Source organism: Saimiri boliviensis, chromosome 2 (genome assembly GCF_048565385.1).
Source record: "Saimiri boliviensis isolate mSaiBol1 chromosome 2, mSaiBol1.pri, whole genome shotgun sequence".
NCBI classification, from domain to species: Eukaryota; Metazoa; Chordata; class Mammalia; order Primates; family Cebidae; genus Saimiri; species Saimiri boliviensis.
The window spans coordinates 139,211,430-139,231,731 of NC_133450.1; the positions used below are offsets into that span (position 1 = coordinate 139,211,430).

The 20,302-nt window shown below is 62.0% G+C and overlaps 1 protein-coding gene across 6 annotated transcripts in view; it reads right to left on the bottom strand.

The window, feature by feature from the left end:
- The window catches only part of KCNT1 (potassium sodium-activated channel subfamily T member 1), a 71,495-nt gene that overhangs the window by 9,892 nt on the left and 41,301 nt on the right, over positions 1 to 20,302 (bottom strand). For all 6 annotated transcript variants that reach the window (XM_039461508.2, XM_074394514.1, XM_039461507.2 and 3 more), the window contains 13 exons: positions 17,749 to 17,913; positions 17,328 to 17,464; positions 14,363 to 14,426; positions 14,100 to 14,208; positions 13,345 to 13,453; positions 12,945 to 13,094; positions 12,361 to 12,599; positions 10,780 to 11,014; positions 8,083 to 8,188; positions 5,509 to 5,681; positions 3,035 to 3,106; positions 2,707 to 2,841; positions 2,121 to 2,232 (listed from right to left, as the gene is read on the bottom strand). In XM_039461508.2, the coding sequence (XP_039317442.2) occupies positions 2,121 to 2,232; positions 2,707 to 2,841; positions 3,035 to 3,106; positions 5,509 to 5,681; positions 8,083 to 8,188; positions 10,780 to 11,014; positions 12,361 to 12,599; positions 12,945 to 13,094; positions 13,345 to 13,453; positions 14,100 to 14,208; positions 14,363 to 14,426; positions 17,328 to 17,464; positions 17,749 to 17,913 (1,806 nt within the window). The remainder of the gene's footprint in view (positions 1 to 2,120; positions 2,233 to 2,706; positions 2,842 to 3,034; positions 3,107 to 5,508; positions 5,682 to 8,082; positions 8,189 to 10,779; positions 11,015 to 12,360; positions 12,600 to 12,944; positions 13,095 to 13,344; positions 13,454 to 14,099; positions 14,209 to 14,362; positions 14,427 to 17,327; positions 17,465 to 17,748; positions 17,914 to 20,302) is intronic.

Sequence of the window (20,302 nt, forward strand, 5' to 3'; positions counted from 1 at the left end):
TAGAGCTGCCCCAGGTGCCCCTGTTGGAAGCAGGTCACTGTGTGCTGGCCTCTCAGAGAGACCCATGGGAGGGAGTCCCACGGGGGAGCCGGAGCCAAGGCCACCCAAGCTGGGGAAGACATGGCCCCTGGTACCCTCTACAGGCTCCTTGCGTGCCAGGGAGGTGGATCCCAGCATCTCCAGGGGTGATGGGTCAGGTGGTCCACGGTGTCCTCTCCTCCCTTGGCCCCAGGTCTCTGCACATGCCTGGTCCTGCCCAGGGCCCAGGGTGTCTGTCCCACAAGGACCCCAGCACCTCGTCAGTCCAGAGAAGGCCATGGCTGCTCTGGGGGCTTTGCTGACGTCCTGACCTCTCCCTGCTGGTCCCTGTCATACAATCGCCACGGAATCACATGACCAGGGCCCAGGACTGTTCAGTGCCCTGAGATGGAGAGCTGGCTGCCCCCACCCTGGCAGCACTGGGCACTGGTGGAGGCGAAGCTGGGGAAGGAGCTGGGGTCCCACACCAGGGAGGAGGGCGGGTGATTGGTGATGTCTGCCTGGCGGGAAGGAGGGCAGAAGCGTGCTTGCTGACCCAACCTTCAAGCTGCCTCACTGGGGAGAGAGGTGTGAGGCTGAGGCTGCAGGAGCCACGTCAGGCTGGCTGCCTCAACCCACGCAGCATCCCTGCCCACGCCGGGGCAGACTCGGTCTTCTAGATCCAGGGAGTCCTTCCAGCACTGCAGAGCGGCATGGCACCTGAACACGGAATCCCAGCACGCTGGACCACAGAGGCAAAGTTCCTCTCTCCCGTGGTTGGAGCTGCGGCGAGCACCCCTCTGCCGGCTGTGCTGGGGACCGGGGCCAGGTGCTCCCAATGCTGGGCAGGGTGGGCTCCAGGGTGGGCTCGGGTGTTGGGCAGGGCAGGCTCCAGGGTGGGCTTGGGCAGCGGGCAGTGCAGACAGAGCCCTCTCCTGTGGCGAGACCAGCTGTCCCGCTACACCTCAGGCTATCTCGGAGGCAGGAGCCCCTGTGGGCCTGGGGGCTGGTCCAGCCTGGCCTCCTCCCACCTCTCTGGGGCAGGCAGAACTGACTCCAGACTCCCCCATAGGCTCTCAGTCCATGGTTGGCTGGAACCCACTTTCACTCTCCATCAGGTTCAGATGGGACAAAGCTGTGTCCGTGTCACAGGGAGTGCCAGTGTGTGTCCTCTGCTGGTGTTGGTCTGGCCTGGCTCCAGGGGTCCTCCACAGCATCACGCTCCGCCAGCCACGCAGGCCCCAGCGCTCGCCGACGAGGACTTCAGCCCAGATTGGTGAGCTTGGGGTTTGCTGCTCCTGACCAAGGTGGCCCAAGTCTCCCCAAAACAGCATGCCGCCTCCCTGCTCTCAGCCTAGGGCAGCCCGGGCACCGGCCCCCATAGGGACACGGTGGTGCTGCCCTGGCCTGAACAGGTGGGATTGGTGTGGGCTGGAGTCAGCCAAACATCAGGGCAATGGCAACAGTGGCTGTCCCTGGGTGCCCGTGCCCCTGGGTTCCACAGCTGACCCTGGTTGGTGCCCTTCACGGAGCCGCAGGGGCAGAAAGCCGATCCCAGCTCAGTCACTTGCTCCCCTTGCGACTCAGGGCAGGCCCCTTCCCTCTCAGGCCCCCGGTCCCGTGTCAGTACCAGGAGGCAGTGCTTACAGTGAACCCGTTTCAAGGTCAGGCGTAGTGACCCGGGCAGTGGAGGAGTCGTTAACAGCCATGTGCGTTATTTGTACTAAGAGCTGCTGGCCAACCTCTACAACCACGGATCAGAGGGCTCCCCACGGGGGTTCTGACCAACTCACCATCCCAGGACAGATGGCCTTGGCCTCTAGACACAGCCAGGCCTGGCCCCTGCTCAGGGAGATGGAGGGCTGCTCCGGGCCACATTCCCAGCGCTCCACACACACTCAGGGAAGCGCCCTGCCCATCTCCTGGCTCCACCATCAAGAGGGTCCTGTCCATGCTGGGCCCCCAGCTCCTCTCCTGAGCTCCCCAGCAGGAGGCGGCAGGAGCCCAGCCTCCCATGGCACCGGCCCCCTTGCCCTGAGCCCCTTCTCTCCCACTCATTCTGTCTCCTGGGGTGGCAGCTGGCACAGGGCAGGGCTGCTCACCTTTTCTAGTTTGGAAAGAGCCAGAGAGTAGCTGTCCTTGGCACGGAACTGCATGAAGCGCATGTTGGAAGGGTGGGTGAGCTCTGTGGTGATGCTGAGGCTGGGAAAGAGCCTGGGGAAGGCAGAAGGCTCAGGACAGGGCCATGGTCATGGCTGTAGGGGTCTCAGGACAGGGGCCTATGGTCATGGCTGTGGGGGTCTCAGGGTGGGACCCATGACTGTGGCTGTGAGGGTCTCAGGGTGGGGATCCATATCCGTAGGGGGTCTTAGGGTGGGGGCTGTAGTCAGGGCTGTTGGGGTGTCAGGGCAGGAGGCGGGGCCTGTGGTAGTGGCTGTTGGGGTGTTGGAGCAGGGGGAGGGCCTGTGGTCGTAGCTGTGGGGGTGTCGGGGCTGGCGGCCTGTGGTCGTATCTGTGGGGGTGTCGGGGCGGGGGGCAGGGGCCATGGTCAGGGCTGTGGGGGTGTCTGGGTGGAACCCGTGGCTGTGGGGATGTCAGTGTGAGGCCTGTGGCTGTAGGGGGTTCAGGGCGGGGCCCGTAGTGGTGGCTGTGGGGTGGTCTGGAGCCGAGCCCGGAGGCCGCGCGCACCGGAACATGGTCTGCACGTTGACGATGGTCTTGGCGTCCGCCATGTAGTCCTCCTCGGCGCTCATGGTGCTCTCCTTATCCACCACCACCAGGTTGTCGGCGTAGATGATGCCGCACTGCAGCAGGCTGTCCAGGCTGGTGGTGGACGGGGTCCCCACGCCTGAGGATGCGGCCCACTCCCCAGCCCCAGGCCCCCGGGATTTGGTCAGGGAGGCAGGAGGACCTCAGCCCCCCACCCCCACCTGCGGTCGGGTGCTACCCCAGACGTTGGAAGAGGAGGGGAGGGTGGGTGTGGAGCCCTCCCGAGCCACGGCTGACCACGCCTTACTTGTCCACGGAGCCCTCCATGTAGTAGACCATGGGGAAACAGCAGATGGCTTCCAGGAAGTGGTGGTCAGGCCTGTGGGGACAGCGGTCCTGGAGGGGCCCATCCTGCTCCAAGGCCCACCCTCCATGCGCAGAGCTGGACCAGGCAGAGGGCCCTAAGAACCACGGTATGGACCCTGGGGGGATGCTTTAAGGCCAATGGGCCATTCTTTATTTCGTTCAAGGGGAAACCAAGGCCTGGGAGGGTGGACCTGCTGAGGTCACACAGCCAAGATGACCCTGGGCTCAGGTGTCAGGGCCCCGGGGTCCCCTAGGCAAAAAGGTGCTCAGGAGGAAGAGCCATGTGTCCCCCTATCCCTGGGGCTCTGAGTGAGTGGGGCAGGAGGCAAACAGGACAGAAGGAGTGACAAGGGAGGAGGGGGAAATGGGGAGAGAGGACCAGAGCAGAAGGGGCTGGGAGCCACAGGAGCTGAGAGCAGGGAGGAGCTGAGGGCCAGAGGAGCTGGAAGCAGGGAGGAGTTGGGACTGGGGAGGAGCTGAGAGCCAGGGGAGCTGGGAGCAGGGAAGAACTGGGAGTGGGAGGAGCTAGGAGTGGGAAAGAGCTGGGAGCAGGAGGAGCTAGAAGTAGGAAGGAGCTGAGAATGGGGAGGAGCTGGGAGTGGGAAAGAGCTGGGAGCTGAAGGAGCTGGGAGACAGAACTAGGAAAGGGGAGGAGCTGGGAGTGGGGAGCAGCTGGGACCTAGAGGACCTGGGGGTCATGAGGAGCTGAGAGCCAGAGGAGCTGGGAGTGGGGAGGAGTTGAGAGCTGGAGGAGGTGGGAGTGGGGAGGAGGTGAGAGCTGGAGGAGGTGGGAGTGGGGAGGAGGTGGGAGTGGGGAGGAGCTGAGAGCCAGAGAAGCTGGGAGTGGGGAAGAGCTGAGAACCAGAGGAGCTGGGAGCGGGGAGGAGCTGGGAGTGGGGAGGAGCTGGGAGCGGGGAGGAGCTGGGAGCGGGGAGGGGCTGGGAGTGGGGAGGGGCTGGGAGTGGGGAGTGGGGAGGAGCTGGGAGCGGGGAGGAGCTGAGAGCCAGAGGAGCTGAGAGTCGGGAGGAGCTGGGAGTGGGGCGGGGCTGGGAGTGGGGAGGGGCTGGGAGTGGGGAGGAGCTGGGAGCCAGAGGAGCTGGGAGCGGGGAGTGGGGAGGAGCTGGGAGTGGGGAGGAGCTGGGAGTGGGGCGGGGCTGGGAGTGGGGAGGAGCTGGGAGCCAGAGGAGCTGGGAGTGGGGAGTGGGGAGGAGCTGGGAGCGGGGAGGAGCTGAGAGCCAGAGGAGCTGAGAGTCGGGAGGAGCTGGGAGCCAGAGGGGCTGGGAGTGGGGAGGGGCTGGGAGTGGGGAGGAGTTGAGAGCCAGAGGAGCTGGTAGTGGGGAGGAGCTGAGAGCTGGAGGAGCTGGGAGTTGGGAGGAGCTGAGAGCCAGAGAAGCTGGGAGTGGGGAGGATTTGAGAGCCAGAGGACCTGGGAGTGGAGAGGAGTTGAGAGCTGGAGGAGGTGGGAGTGGGGAGGAGCTGAGAGCCAGAGGAGCTAGGAGTGGGGAGGAGCTGAGAGCCAGAGGGGCTGGGAGTGGGGAGGAGCTGAGAGCCGGAGGAGCTGGGAGTTGGGAGGAGCTGGGAGTGCAGAGGAGCTGGGTGCGGGGAGGAGCTGAGAGCCAGGAGGAGCTGAGAGCCAGAGAAGCTGGGAGTGGGGAACAGCTGAGAGCCAGAGGAACTGGGAGTGGGGAGGAGCTGAGAGCCAGAGGAGCTGGGATTGGGGAGGAGCTGAGAGCCAGAGGAGCTGAGAGTTGGGAGGAGCTGGGAGCCAGAGGGGCTGGGAGTGGGGAGGGGCTGGGAGTGGGGAGGGGCTGGGAGTGGGAAGGAGCTAGGAGCTGGAGGAGGTAGAAGTGGGGAGAAGCTGAGTACCAGGAGGAGCTGAGAGCCAGAGAAGCTGGGAGTGGGGAGGAACTGAGAGCCGGAGGAGCTGGGAGTGGGGAGGAGCTGAGAGCCAGAGAAGCTGGGAGTGGGGAGGAGCTGAGAGCCGGAGGAGCTGGGAGTGGGGAGGAGTTGAGAGCCGGAGGAGTTGGGAGTGGGGAGGAGCTGAGAGCCAGAGGAGCTGGGAGTGGGGAGGACCTGAGAGCCGGAGGAGCTGGGAGTGGGGAGGAGCTGAGAGCCAGAGGAGCTGGGAGTTGGGAGGAGCTGGGAGTGGGGAGGAGCTATGAGTGGGGAGGAGCTATGAATGGGGAGGAGCTGGGAGCAGGGAGGAGATGGGAGTCAGAGGAGCTGGGAGCAGGAGGAGGGGAAGCAGGAAGGAGAGCCCCACTCTATAGTAGTAGGAAAGCTGAGAGGACTGGGCCAGAGCCCCCATGTTCCCATGCCCTCTGAGAAGGTGAGGGTGGACCTGGTGGGGGAAGCTGCTGGCTGCAGGTCTGAGGGCCCGGGTCGGCAAGGTGGGCTGAGCCCCAGGAGCCTCACTTGTTGTCCAGCAGCAGGACGATGGGGTTCAGCTCCTTGCGGGACCTGTAGTAGGCCCGCAGTGGCACAATGAAGTTGTACAGCCCATTGCCGGCCGTCTCTGCCGACACGATGATCAGCTTGTTCTTGAACCCATAGGCCTTGGCATCTTCATAGCTGTTGTGCTTGCAGCCCTGGGGGCAGATACTGGAGTGAGGGCTGGCTCCTGCTGTGGCCACTGGGGCCCTCCCAGACCCCTCACAAAACAATCCCTGCAAACACCCAACCATCAGCCTCTCAGCCCACAGCCGTTTCATGGCCTACATGTGCCTGGTGGGAGCTGCAGGCACTGCCAGACACCACAGCTGTGCCCACAGGTGGCACAAAGCAGTCATGTCGGGGTGGAAAGAGCAGCATCCATGTGAACGTGTGGTTTTGGCATGCAGTTAGAGAGCTAGGCGTGAGCATAGATACATATCAGGTGTGTGCATGTACACGTTTTCTTGTTTTGTTCACCAAGAGGCTCAGAGCGGGGACGCCCCAGCAGCAGCGAGCACATCACCCCCAGATTTTGGTTTCTAATCATCGTTTTCCACTAAAAGGAATCAGGGTTCCTTGGAGAAGCGGTTGATTCCAGAACTGGAGCAGGGGAAGGCCAGAAGGGGCTGGAACATCTCAGGTTGGAAACACAGACGAGCTCAAAGGGTGAGGGGGTCACATCAGAAGCACCCAGAAGCCACTCAAAGGCCCCCACCCTGCCCAGTGAACCCCGGGGGTCTGAGCATCAGCATCAGTAATGACCTGTCAGGGATGACACCACTGCAAGGGTCAGTGACAGATTACAACCCACAGAGTCAGCCAGGAGCCCACAGGCTGTAAATGATACACACGCGGGGTGGGGGGACCCCTCCATGGTCGAGTACTAATGCACAGCTGGAGAGAGTCTGGAACTGGAAACCACCCACTGATGGCTGGCATGGTGGCTCACGCCTATAATCCCAGCACTTTGGGAGGCCGAGGTGGGAGGATCCCTTGAGTCCAGGAGTTTGAGACTAGCCCAGACCACATAGGAAGACCCCATCTCTACTAAAATTAAAATAAATAAATTAGCCAGGTGTGGTGGTGTGTGCCTGTGGTCCCAGCCACTGGGGAGGCTGAGGTGGGAGGACCCCTTGAGCCTGGGAGGTGAAGGCTGTAGTGAGCTATGATCCCACCACTGCAATCCAGCCTGGATGACAGAGTGAGATCCCGTCTCAAAAAAAAAAAACAACAAAAAATAAAAAAAAACCCGGTGATTGATGCTGAAGCCTCATGTCCAGTGGTTTGTTTTCCTGATCTCAACGTGTCCCCCCACAGAGAAGCTGCTAACTCCAGAAGGAAAACAGTAACTTTCACGGTGGGGAAACCCTGCCTTGCCATGAGATCCAAGTTAACATCACCCGTGACCTGACAATTGACCCCACAAGCTTCCAGGGAGGGCCGGCCCCACATGCAGGCAGTGTCCCACCACCAGGAAGTGCTGGCAAACCCACCCGCCACCAGATCAGTGGTCCCTGCTCTGCAAAACGATCAAGGTCAAGAGACCTCAGGGAACATTCCAGATTGAGGGAGCGCAATGAGAAAGGAGCGCTGCAACACAGTAGGAACAGGCTCCCAGCGGAGATAACGCTACCACGAAGGACAGGGAAGGCTGTTGGGGCCCTCGGCACAGTCTCAATTTGGACTGTGGATCAGACACTGATGCTGGCCTGGGCCCCCTGTCCTGACGACTGAACTGTGGTTACAAGGTGGTCCTTGATCTTTGGAAACACATGTGGATGTATTAGGGGAAAGGGGAGCGGTGGCTCCAACCTGTTCTCAAAATGGTTCAGAAGGCCGGGAACGGGAGCTCATGCCTGTAATCCTAGCACTGTGGGAGGCTGAGGCAATTGAATCACCTGAGGTCAGGAGTGGGAGGCTGAGGCGGGTGGATGACCTGAGGTCAGGAGTTCAAGACCAGTCTGGCCAACATGGCGAAACCCCATCTCTACTAAAAATACAAAAATTAGCCAGATGTGGCCGAGCACAGTGGCTCACGCCTGTAATCTCAGCACTTTGGGAGGCTGAGGCAGGCGGATCACGAGGTCAAGAGATTGAGACCAGCCTGGCCAACACGATGAAACCCCGTCTCTTAAAAATACAAAAATTAGCTGGGCGTGGTGGTGTGCGCCTGTAGTCCCAGGTACTCGGGAGGCTGAGGCAGGAGGATTGCTTGAACCCGGGAGGTAGAGGTTGCTGTGAGCCGAGATTGTGCCACTGCACTCCAGCCTGCACAACGGGAGTGAAACCCATCTCAAATAATAATAATAGTAATAATAATAACCAAAAAGTTAAGAAAACAGATGCCCCTAACATAGAAACTGGGAGAGTGCAAAAGGGACAGAAGAGACCGTCTGCTGACTCTGGGGGAAGGGTCTGCACAGCTCCCTTGTAGTATTCGTGCAGCTTTGCTAGAAGCTTGCAACGATATTGAAATGTAAAACGGCCAAAGAGAAATCAGGGCAGGTGTGCACAGCCTGGTGCTGGCGTCTGGGGCTGCAGAGCAGCCAGCCTTACCTTGTCCAGCCGCAGGCAGCAGAAGGGGGCTTTCACAGGCAGAAGGTGGCACAGGGTTGGGGAGCTGCCTATGTAGGGCGAGTTGGGAGGATATCCCTTCACGTACCTGGGGAGGAGACAGGAGACCTCAGCACAGCTGCGTGGAGGTGGCTGGGTCTGCTCTGGGGCCCCCTCAAGCTGAAGGATTCAAAGGCACCCACTCAACCCACAGCCACACTGCTCGGGGACATGGTGGCCTGGTCTGCCCTCAACCACCTGGGCATCAGGAAACGTTCCTCCAGCTGAGCCTGTGGCCACCGTGTTGTGGGGCCTGTCCAGCCTTGGCACCCAGGATCCCAGTGTGTTCCACAGGGCAGTGCCCAGGGCACCCATGCAGGTGCCAAGCCTTAAGGACCTGGGCCAGCCTGATGGGTCAGCAGTGGCTGCAAGGCCAGAGTTGGGGAAGCTATGACTTGGCCCTACCAGGGCCTCAGAGGACTGGGGGAGACAGTGGCGTGAGAAGGGCCCTTGCTGCTGCTGCCCTCACCCAGCTGTGGGAGGGGCTGGCCACGGGGCTCACCCCTCATCTGGTCAGCCCAGGACCCCCACCCAATGATCAGCCCTTGGCTACTTTGGGGAGGGGCGGGAGGTGGGGTGGGGTGGGATGGGGCGGGGCAGGAGGTGGGGTGGGGTGGGGTGGGGTGGGGCAGAGGTGGGGCAGAGGTGGGGTGGGGTGGGGCAGAGGTGGGGTGGGGAAGAGGTGGGGCGGGGCAGAGGTGGGGCGGGGCAGGAGGTGGGCTGTGCCCTGGGCCTATCCTTCCCTGAGGGTCTGGGGTGAGACTCCACCCAACATACACAGTGGAGCTATTCACACATGTACACACATGGAGATGCATGCACAGACAACACCTACAGGCACACTGAAATGCACACATGCAGACATATACGCACGTGCACACGCACAACATATACACTACAGACAATGCATACCACACGACACGCAACACACGACACAGCACACCACAAACACACCACACACAAGACACATACCACACACCATACAGGCCCAACAGACACACAACACATACCACATACACAGACAACACAAATCACACACGCACACACCTCCCACACACCACACGTGACACAACACAAACCACACACCCAGACACATAACACACACAGATGCACAACACATACCACATACACAGGTGACACAAACCCCACAACACACACGCACACACCACACGTGACACAACACAAACCACACATCCAGACACACACCACACGGACACACAACACATACCACATACACAGACAACACAAACCACACACACACCTCCCACACACGTGACACAACACAAACCACACACCCAGACACACAACACACACAGATGCACAATACATACCACATACACAGACGACACCCCCCCCACACACACACATGTGACACACAACACAAACCACACATCAGACACACACCACACGGACACACAACACAAACCACATACACACAGACAACACAAACCACACACACACACCCCCCCCACACATGTGACACACAACAAACCACACACCCAGATACACACACACGAACACACAACACATACCACACACATACCACACACATGACACAACACAAACCACACACCCAGACACACAACGCACATCATATACACTCATGGACACACAACATATATCACACAAGAACACAATGTACATCACATACACATGGACAAACACAGAACACACCCACCCCCATGCCCTGCATGGTCTTTCTACCCCCCACACCAGCTTAGACGAAGCCTTGCAGTCACAGGTGAAACCCACAGGGCTCTGCCCACCCACCATGCCTCCTGTGGTCCCCAGCACCCCAGGCCAGTGGGGCAGGCACTCTGACCTTGGGCTGTTACCCATGTGCTTTTCCAGCCAGGCTGCTGTCCCCAGTAGACCACCACCCCATCCCAGCAGCACCCAACACACACACACACGCAACGGCTCAGTGTGGTTTCCCAGCAGCTGGGCTGTCATTACAGCGAGAGGCAAAGGCCGGGCAGAGTTGGGCAGCCGGAGGAGGGTGGGCCCTCAGGCCCTGCGGGGGCACTTGTCTGTCCAGCCTGAGGCCAAGAGGTGCTGAGAACAGACTGGGGCCTCCTGTCTCATCATATGAAGCAGGAGGACTTGGCCCCAAGCCCAGGCCTGGAAACAGCTCATGATGGGCTGTGGTTTCCAGGCCGAGACGCTGCCTTGCCCGGGGGTTGCACAGGGACCCTGCTTAGAGAACCCCTGGCCAGGCAGGTTGTGACCCTCTGTGCTCCATGGCACTAAGGGGGAGACCCAGGGCTCGGGGTGGACGAGGATGGCTGGGGTCTGATTCAGAGTGGCTGAGCCACTGTGGGGCTGGCAAGGTGGGTGAGAAGGGCCCCTCTCCATGGGTGGCCCTGCCAGGTGTCTGACATGCAGCCCTCGCCTCAGTGAGCTGCCTCGCCCCAATTAGCTCTGCACCCCCAGCCCCAACTGAGAAGGGTACAGTCCAGCACACTCCATCCCAGTGACATGCAAGGTGCTCCCAGGGACCACAATGCTGTGGCTCTGATGTCGGGTCCCCTGAAGACCCCATGGAGCTGTCCAGAAGCTGCAGCTCAGTGCATGGGCCACCACCCGACACTCCCTCCCGCCTCTCACCCCCAACGGAGCCGTCTGCAAGGCCACACTCACTCCACCACAGAGAGCCCCTCGTCGTCCGAGGGTGTCACCTCGTCCTCCGACTGGTCACTCAGCAGGTCGCAGGGCAGCAGGGCCGAGCTGTCAGCCAGCTCCAGGACGGGTGCGATGCTGGGTCGCCGGCTGCCCGAGCCATTCTCCGTGGGCAGTGCCAGCTTGCTGCCCCCGCCGCCCCCGACACTCTGCGTGGGCCGGTGCTCTGTGCCCTGCAGGTCCATGGCCACCGTCCCTGGAAAAGAGCTCCGTGCTTGGCCAAAGCCCGACTCCCACCCTCCAGGGCCAGTGAGTTCCAAAAACAGGCAAACAGTCATCTCTGGAGACCCCGTCATGGCCTGGCTCCTGTGCTTCAGCTGGGGAGCTTCAATCTCTCTGTGCCTCAGTTTATCCCTCCATACAACAAGGTCAGCAGCCTCTAGGGTGGTGATGATGTTGGGCAAACACCCAGGGGGCCCCAGTACCCCATCAGCACCATGCAGGGCAGCTTCGGTGGCCTCAGTTCCAACTGCCTGAGGAGGGGGTTGGCTGATCCTGGGCTCAGGGGCCTCAGCCTTGGGGGCCTGTGCCACACTGGTCAGCCTGCCTGGTGGACAGGGCCAGGTGGGGCAGCCTGGCCTGTAGGAGCAGACTCAGCTACTCCTGCACCACCACCCCCAGGCTGCCAGGTAGGGGCTGTGGACCTCCAGGTATGGCCCAGGGCCTCTGCAGGTGCAGCGAGGGTTGCCTGAGGCACCCTGGTTTCCTGGAAGCCACCTAGGGGCAGAGGGCCCGCTGTGCAGGTGAAGACAGGGTCAGCCTCTGCCTGGGCCGCTGTACAGAGGTGGCAATGCCCTGGCCCGACCTGTGGGTCTGTAGCCTGAGTGGCTTCCTGGCCTGACTTGCTCCCTAACTGTCCCCCAGGAAGGCCTGTCTGGGGAGGGGGCAAAGCCACTATGGGTGGTGTCCTCGGGGCCACGAGCCTGCACCTGCTCAAAGGCAGCCTGACCCAGTCTGACCCGGCCTGGCACACGGCACCCCGGAGGAGCCTGGAGGCGTGAGAAGAGGCCAAAACCCTCAGTCGCCTCATTCAGCCAACTCCCAGCCCCGTGGATGCCAGGGCCCCAGGCTATTTGAGGGACACACGTGAAGCAGACCCTCTGGGCTGATGGGACCCTCTGGGCTGATGGGACCATCAGGAGCCTCTGGCTGAGCTGCCAACTGGTCCTGTGGGCGGCCCCACTTGGACAGTGATGCCCACAAAGGTGGCCACAGGAAGGCCGGGACAACTCCTGTTTGACAGATTCAAAACAAGGATGGAGGCACAGGCCCAGAGGAGCTAGCTCTGGTCTCCAGCCCCGACCTGTCCCACCACACCCTACCTGGTCTCCCACCCTGGCACTGCCTGGTCTCTGAACCCACCCAGCCTCCTGCCCTGCCCCTCCTGGTCTCCGGCCCCGCCCCTCCTGGGCTCCTGCCCACTTCACCTGGTCTCCTGCCCCGCCCCACCCCACCCCACCCCGCCCCACCCCACCTGGCGCAGGGGCAGCCAGGCTCTGGAGGAGCAGGCCCAGGGAGCCCCGCGCACCGGCCCTGGCTCACCCATGGAGGCGATGATGCTGTGCACGGGCAGGCGGGCTGGACCCTCGTGCAGCCCCTGCCCCGAGAACGCCCTCTTCTTCCGCTTCTCCTCCTGCTTGAAGATGAAGGCCGAGTTCTCTTCCTTGGTGATGTTGATGTAGAAGCAGGTGTCGGAGGCGGCCAGGATGTGCCTCGGCCCCGGGTTCAGCAGGATGCTCTTGTTGTCCTCCCGCTTCAGCCCGATGAGGCACACACCATACCTAGGGGGGGCGGGGGCACCACAGCTGCAAGCACCGCGCCCGCGCCTGCCCTGTCCCGCTCCCTGCCTGTGAATCACCAGAGTCCCTCCTGACCTCCTCCGTCTTCCTCCTGGGGGCCATCTGAGGTCAGGGTCCTTGGCCGAGCCCTCCCGTCCCAGGAGTGTTGGGGACCAGAGAGCTGGGGGCAGCCCACAGGCCTGGGAGGAGCCTCAGGGAGGAGGGTGGCAAGTTTTCATGTGCACCCGGAGCCCAGCCCTGCAGCCGCCCTGGCCAGGCAGGATGACCAGCTGCCCCGCCCCAGGGCCACCCCTGCCTGACTGGGCGTGTGGGCGCAGCCGGCCTTACTTCTTGTGGGCGTGGAAGGCCGCGTAGGTGAAGCTCTTGCCCTCATACTCTCGGAAGAACTTGCTGTCGCCCATGCGGATGTGGTACACCTCGTTGCCCGAGCAGCGCCCGTACATGCGCTGCCACTGCTCCGGGGACTCCTGTCCCTCCCTGTGGGCCGGAGCGGGGCCAGGGGACCGTCACCCTCGGCCATGGCTGCCCCTCCTGCCCGGCCGGGTCTCCAGCGGACCCTCCGCTTCCCCTGGCTGGACCCCTCCCTGTGCGGGACTTTTGCCCGCCACGCGCCCCACCGAGAGCCCCTCCTCCGGGAAGCCCGTCCCAGCCCCCACGCAGGCCCTGCCTTGTCTCCCTGCGCCGGCCGGGCCATGGAGGTCAGTCCCGCGGGGCACGGGGCACTCACTGGCCGCGGGACGTGTGCACCAGCAGGGTGATGAGGGTGGAGGTGGCCGGGCAGATGCAGTTGAGGGCCAGCATGGCATACTTGCACTCTTCCTCACACACCACGTGGTCTGCGGGCAGGAGGGGAGGCCGGTTCACTTGCCACCCTGCCACCTCTCTCCTCCCCCACAGCACCTGCCCCCTTCTTGAAGGGGCTGTGCAGACGCACCCTCACCTGGTGCCCCCCTGGAGCCCCCACGTGTCTGCCGTCCAGCTCCAGCATCTCCACCTCGAGAATCTCTGGACATCAATAGTTACTTGGCCTGAGTCTCTGTGGACCTTCCACCATTCCCTGCTTCTCTCCATCTCAACGAGGAGCTCCAGGGCTTGGTGGGTCCCGGACACACCATGTGGACCCTGGCCCTGTCCTTTGGGCACCCTGTGTGAGCCCACTTTCCCTCAGGCACTCTGAGTGGGCCCTGCCCCCTGCCCCCGGGGTGCCCAATGTGGGCCCTGCCCATAGAGGTGCTCATCAGATGGTGCTCCTGTCCCCACCTGACTCTGACGCTGCCTTCACTGACCCCAGGGCCCCAGCGGAAGACTGTTCATATGAAGAGCCCAGACTGCATAGCCCCCTTCTCGGATATGGTGAGGATGGGGGTCCACCGTCCCCCCAGCACCTCCCGGTGTGCTTGTGTGAGGGGCTCCAGGCCAGCCCCTCCCGCTCCCCACACAGCTTGCCCAACTTCGTGCACACATGCCCTGCCCCAGACGCACCGGCGAACTTGACGTGAAACTTGTTTTCGGGCTTGAGGATCTGGACGTAGAGGGGGCAGTTGGGGGCGAAGTCCTTCACGGCCCAGGCACGCAGGATGGTCTGGTGGTCCTGGTGGGGTGGGTGGTCGGTCAGTGCAGGAGGGCTGGCCTCTGTGGGTTGCCGGGTGGCACCAGCAGCCTGGGGCAGGTCTCTTCCCTCAGGGACCCCGATTCCCTACCCCACGGTGCCCTTCCTGCCCAGGTGGGGCCTCAGCCTCACTCACTGCTGCTGTGCGGTCCACCTCGTTCCTGCTGCTGAGAATGAAGCAGGCCTCCCCATTGTCCATCCTGCAACGCACCAGGGCCTGAGCGAGGGTGGAGCAGGGGAGGCGGGCAGCACAGCTGGGCGGGGTGCGGGGTAGAGGTGAGGTGGGGAGGGGAGGGCCTCCCCTGGGAGGAGGTCGGTGCAGCAGGTGTGCAGGAAGATTTTGGGAGGACGGGAGGACGGGAGGACGGCGGGCGGGCAGGAGGTCCCTGCTCCCTGCTGGTCAGGCATCACAGTGCCCCCTCAGTGGGCATCCCGGTACCCTCCCCACCCACCGACATCACAGCGCCCCCTGGTGGGCATCTTTGTGCACCCTCCACCAGCAGGCATCACTGTATCTCCCGCCCAGGTATCTCAGTGCCCCCCACAGGCATCCTGGGCCTCTCTAGATCCCCGGCCCCTCCCTGACAGGCTCTGAGCTGGGTCAGGACTCCTGGACACCCTAGGGAGACTCCAAGCTCTGACACTTGAGAAGGCACAAGACCCAGGCCTGTCTCCTGAGCCTGTGCAGGCTGATAGCAGGTGGGCGCTGGGGGGCAGATGCCACAGGCAGTATGTCCTGGAGACGCTGGCCGACAGCTTCTCCCAGCCACAGCCCTGAGTGGGGAGCCCATGGCGCTTCCCAAGGCAGTGCCCGCTCTTCCTCCCCAAGCCGTGTTCTCTCAAGCTACCCCCCAGCTTGCTCCTGAGGTGGCCCAGGTAGGAGGGGCATTGGGAGGTCTGGGAGGGGGCTCTGCTGGTGGGGGCTGCCTGGATTTGTCCACACTCCCAGCTGTCAGGGGCTGGGGGTCCAGGGTTGGCAGGAGCAGGCCTGGTGGAGACCCCACCTCAGTGTGTGCCAGTTACATGGGCACCAGGGCAGCTGACCTGACCTGGGCACTGGCTTCTTGGGTACCCATCTTACATGTTGCCATTAGCTAGTCACCCAGGGCTGGGCTGGGTTACAGAAGAGAGGGAGGAACTTAGGGGCAGAGACCCCATCCGCTCCCTGTCCTGGCCACCCTATGGTCTGGGAACCTGGGTGGTCACTTCCAGCCCCTCCATGGTCTCCGCAAAGCCCAGCTGCAGAAACTGACCAGTACTGCTGAGATGCCATCTGAGAAACTGTCACCTCCTCTCAGGGCAGGAAGTCCCACCTCATCACTGGCATCACTGCCTGCTCTGCAGGGGCCCAGGCCCCGCACCCACAGCCCCTGGGCTCTTCCCTGCCTGGTGGGCATGGCCCATGCGCCTGCCCTCTCCCCACTCCCTGAACCCAAGCAGGTGCGTTAACCTGTGTGCTGGAGACAGGATCACAAAACAGACAGTTCTATAGCCAGTGGGCCCCAGCTTGGGGCTCTGGACATGGCAGGGGAGGGGAGCGATGGAGAGAGACCCTGGGCCACTGAGGACACATCCAGGCTCCTGGAATGAAAATGTTGCCAGGAGGGGTTTCCGGGGAGTGTCCCAGGGAGTGCACCAACACATTCTGGAAAGTTCCAGGTAACAATACACTCTTGTTACCCTGTCACTCTGCCAATCTGTCTTTAAAAGGAAGCTCCATCTGCAGCCCCCATTCTCCCACCTTGACTCACAGCAGCCGACTCTCCCGCCCCTGCTCTATTTCGAGCCTCCGCAGAACTTGACAAAGAAAATTTCCCTAAATTTAAGAAGGAGATGTTGAGAAAAAAAAAAAAAAAAGAAAAGAAAAAATTTCCCTAGACTTGGAGCAGAGGAGGGTGGAGTTTGCACAGGCTGCCCCACATCCTGCAAGAGGGAGACGGAGACTCAGCTGGGGTGGCTTGCCCCGGCTGCTCCACAGTGGGTATGGGGCAGGAACAAGGGGCCTGGCTGCAGGTCCTGCTCATCTGGGCTTGGAACCTGAGCCAGAGAAGCTGCAAGATGCCCTGGGTGTCCAGGGACACAGACTCTCCACCCCAGAGAGTCCACCCCAGAGAACCCACCCCGGAGAGTCCACCCCAGAGGGTCCACCCCGGAGAGCCCACCCCAGACAGTTCACCCCAGACCGTCCACCTCAGAGAGTCCACCCCGGAGAACCCACCCCAGACAGTCCACCCCAGAGAGTCCACCTCGGAGAACCCACCCCAGAGAGTCCACCCTGGAGAGTCCACCCTAGACTGTCCACCCCAGAGAGTCTACCCCAGAGAGTCCACCCCAGAGAGAGAGCCCACCCCAGAGAGCCCACCCCAGACTGTCCACCCCAGACTGTCCACCCTGGAGAGCCCACCCTAGACTGTCCACCCCAGAGAGTCCACCCCAGAGAGTCCACCCCAGAGAGAGAGCCCACCCCAGAGAGCCCACCCCAGACTGTCCACCCCAGACTGTCCACCCTGGAGAGCCCACCCTAGACTGTCCACCCCAGACTGTCCACCCCAGAGAGTTCACCCAGGAGAGTCCACCCCGGACTGTCCGCCCCAGTCCACCCCAGACAATTCACCCCCAGATGATCCACCCTGGATGGTTCACCCCAGACAGTCCACGTTGGATGGTTCACTTCAAAAGGTCCACCCTGGGAATGGTCTACACTGCTCTAGTGGCTTTCACTGGCCATGAGAGTGATGGTCGATGCCCTAGCCCTGAGCAGCTGACCTGTCTCAGGAAGGTGCCGAGATAGTCCACTTTGGACAGTCCACTCTGAGTGGCCCACCTAAGTGGGCCCAGCTGAGTGGCCCCAGCTGGGTTAACTCATATTGGGCCAAGAGCCCCTGGTACCTACCCTTGGGACCCCTAGCTCCAATCAGCTTACTGGGCAGGCCAACTCAGGACCCTTGGCCACGAGAGTGGCAGCCAATGCCCTAGCCCTGAGCAGCCGGCCTATCTCAGGAAGGTGCCCCCGCGCCACCCGCTTTGCCCCGCACTGCCCCCTCTGCCCCCATCCCCCCCACACACACTCTGCACCACCCCCTCTGTCCCCCAGCACTCACTTGGCCCGCATGAGGTCCTGGTCTTTGAGTGCAGAGCCCTGGAGGTAGATGACTCGCTGGGACCACAGCGGGATCTGCAGGACTCTGCGCACCTGGACGTCCATCTCCGTGGGGCACAGGATGACCACGTAATAGTCCTGTCGGCCAGGCGCAGGGTCGGACCCTCTGAGCCAGCCCCGGCCGGTCCCGGACGGCCCCGCCTTCAGGACTGTGTGCGCCCACCACTTCTGGGCCCCGGCACTGACTGCCATCTTGCATCTGGTGGGAGGGAATGGAGGGGCCCCCACAGGACCCTTCCCACTCAAATGTGGGTTGCCACCCTCACTGAAGGGGTAAACTGAGGCTGAGAAGACTCGGGGACTTGCCAAGCAGTCCTGGGGAGAAAATGGCATCTCTGGGGGCCGCGGTCAGGGGTCCTCACCTGGAGCCGGGGGTGGGCGTAGAACTCGTTCAGGAAGTCCATGAGGAGGTCGATCTTGAGGGAGCTGACGCACAGGACCACGTGCTTCTCCGTCTGTGCGCGGTGCCGACTGTAGTTGCCCCCCGACTTCTGCCGCTCCATCCAAAGGTAGACAAGCTCCTCGAACTGTGGGGGAGAGCTGGGTGAGGGCTCCCGGGGAAGCACCTGGGCCCCCCAACACGACTGTCTGCTGGGGGCCGGGGACAGGGCCTGCTCAGGGGTGATATCTACATTAGGGGGGCCTTTCCCACACGGAAGCTGCAGGTGCTGACAGCCCCAGACGACACAGAGCAGGATGCAGGCCCAGCTGGCAGGATGTGTGGGGACCAAGGGAAGAGGAGCAGCTGGAGATTCTGGAGTAAACTGAGGGTGGGAGTCTCAGCTAGTAGAATTAGGGATCATTCTGATGGTAGGGGCAGCCAAATCGGGAGTCAGACCCCAGTCCTCCAGGCACTTGCTGGCCTCAGGAGCTCACATCACAGTCAGGAGCTCACATCCAGGTGGGGAGCAGTTGGAGGCCGCGGGTCTGAGGACTCCACGGGTCTGAGGACTCCATCTGCTCCGGCTCATGCTCCACAGACTCAAAGGGGACAGATCTGAAACAGAGGCCATCCGGCCTCACAGCACCGGCCCAGCTTGCCTGGAGTGGACAGCCTCTGGCTTTTCTTTGAGATGGAGTCTTCCAGGCTGGAGTGCAGTGGCTCGATCTCGGCTCATTGCAGCTTCCGCCTCCCAGGTTCAAGCGAGTCTCCTGCCTCAGCCTCCCGAGCAGCTGGGATTACAGGTGTGCACCACCACACCTAGCTAATTTTTCTATTTTCAGTAGAGTTGGGGTTTCACCTTGTTGGCCAGGCTGGTCTTGAACACCTGACCTCGGGTGATCCACCCGCCCAGGCCGCCCAAAGCGCTGGGATTCCAGGCGTCAGCCTCCGCGCCTGACTGAAAGTCTCTGGCTTTTCTAAGCATCAAGCTCATTCCTTCATTTCACATTTTATTGAATTGTTCTGTGTGTGTGACAAGGTCTCGCTGTGTTGCCCAGGCTGGAGTGCAGTGGTGCGACCACGGCTCACTGCAGCCTGGACCTTCTGGGCTCGAGTCATCCTCCAGCCTCAGCCTCCTGAATAGCTGGGATTACACGTGTGCCAGCACCATGCCCAGATAGTTTTATTTTTTGTAGAGATGGGGTCTCACTACATTGCCCAGGCTGGTCTCGAACTCTGGGCCCAAGTGATCCTCCTGCCTTGGCCTCCTGAAGGGCTGTGATGCTAGGCGTGAGTTACGGTGCCTGGCTCCACGGACCACATGTGAAATGGACAATGGTAGGAGCTCCTGTGCAGTGTGGACCAGCATGGGCGATGAGCAGTTATCCAAATGAGACCATCTCATCACTCTTATCCAGCGCCCGCTTCCTTCCAGTGACGAGACTCCACTGCCTTGCCACACGGAACAGGTCCACAGCCAGGAGGTGCTCCGGACTCCAGGGTGACTGGAGCAGAGGCTCCCCGCAGATGGTGCTGGCAGAGGGCTCCACCGTCAGACACCCCAGGGCTCGCATCCCCCGCCTCCCACGAGTCTCAGCTTCCTCACCCAAAAGATGGCGGCATGGCACTTGCCTCCAGGGCTGCCGTGAAGATGAAGGAGCTAATGCCAGCGGCTCTGTAGTGACCCCTAAAGGTCACATCTGCCTAGAACTTTGCCATGTGATGACCTGGAAATGTCTCTGTAGATGTAATTAGTTAAGATGAGGTCCTCCTGGGTTAGAGTGAGCCCTAAATCCAATCAGAGGTGTAGAGAAGAGGCCAGGTGCAGGCAGCGCGGAGGCTGAGCTTTCCACCGCACAGAGCCCCAGGGATTGCAGCACCACCAGAAGCTGGAGAGAGGCGTGGGACGACCTCCCCGAAAGCAGCCAGAGAGGGCCGGCCCTGCCAGCCCCTCAACTTCCAATTCTGGCCTCCAGGGCTGGCAGAGGATACACATCTGCTGTCTAAGCCACCTGTCTGCCTTGGGGGTCAGAGCCTGGAGGGATGCTTCTGGGAGACCCCCAGTTGGCATCGCTGTGTTCCAGGAGGGACACTCGAGAGCCAGGGCCTCAGGGTTGTCACTGCTGAATTCATCTCCGTGGAGACCAAGGGCAAGGGCACCACAGCCCATTACCATTGCCAGGGAGAGGCTGTCTTTCCGGAGTCATTTGGGGGAGACAGGAAGCGGCTCAGACGGTGGGGTCAGTGGCATCACCGTCCTGATCATCGCCAGCCCTGCCAGGGATGGCACAGGTCCACCGTGGGCCAGGTTTGAGCACCAGGCCCGGCAGGGCTGATGGGACAGAGGGTGTACTGGCCCCCAGCCCCCACCTTCCCACGTCTTGCTTAGGGCTCATCCCACTCAGGGCCTGCTCTGCCTGCCCCGAATGGGAGGAGGGAGACAAGGCAGTCGGGTGGCAGCTGATCTGAGGACCCCACTGTGGACACAGCCCGAGCTGCAATGACACCTCCACGTGCAGGCTGCTGGGGCGTCG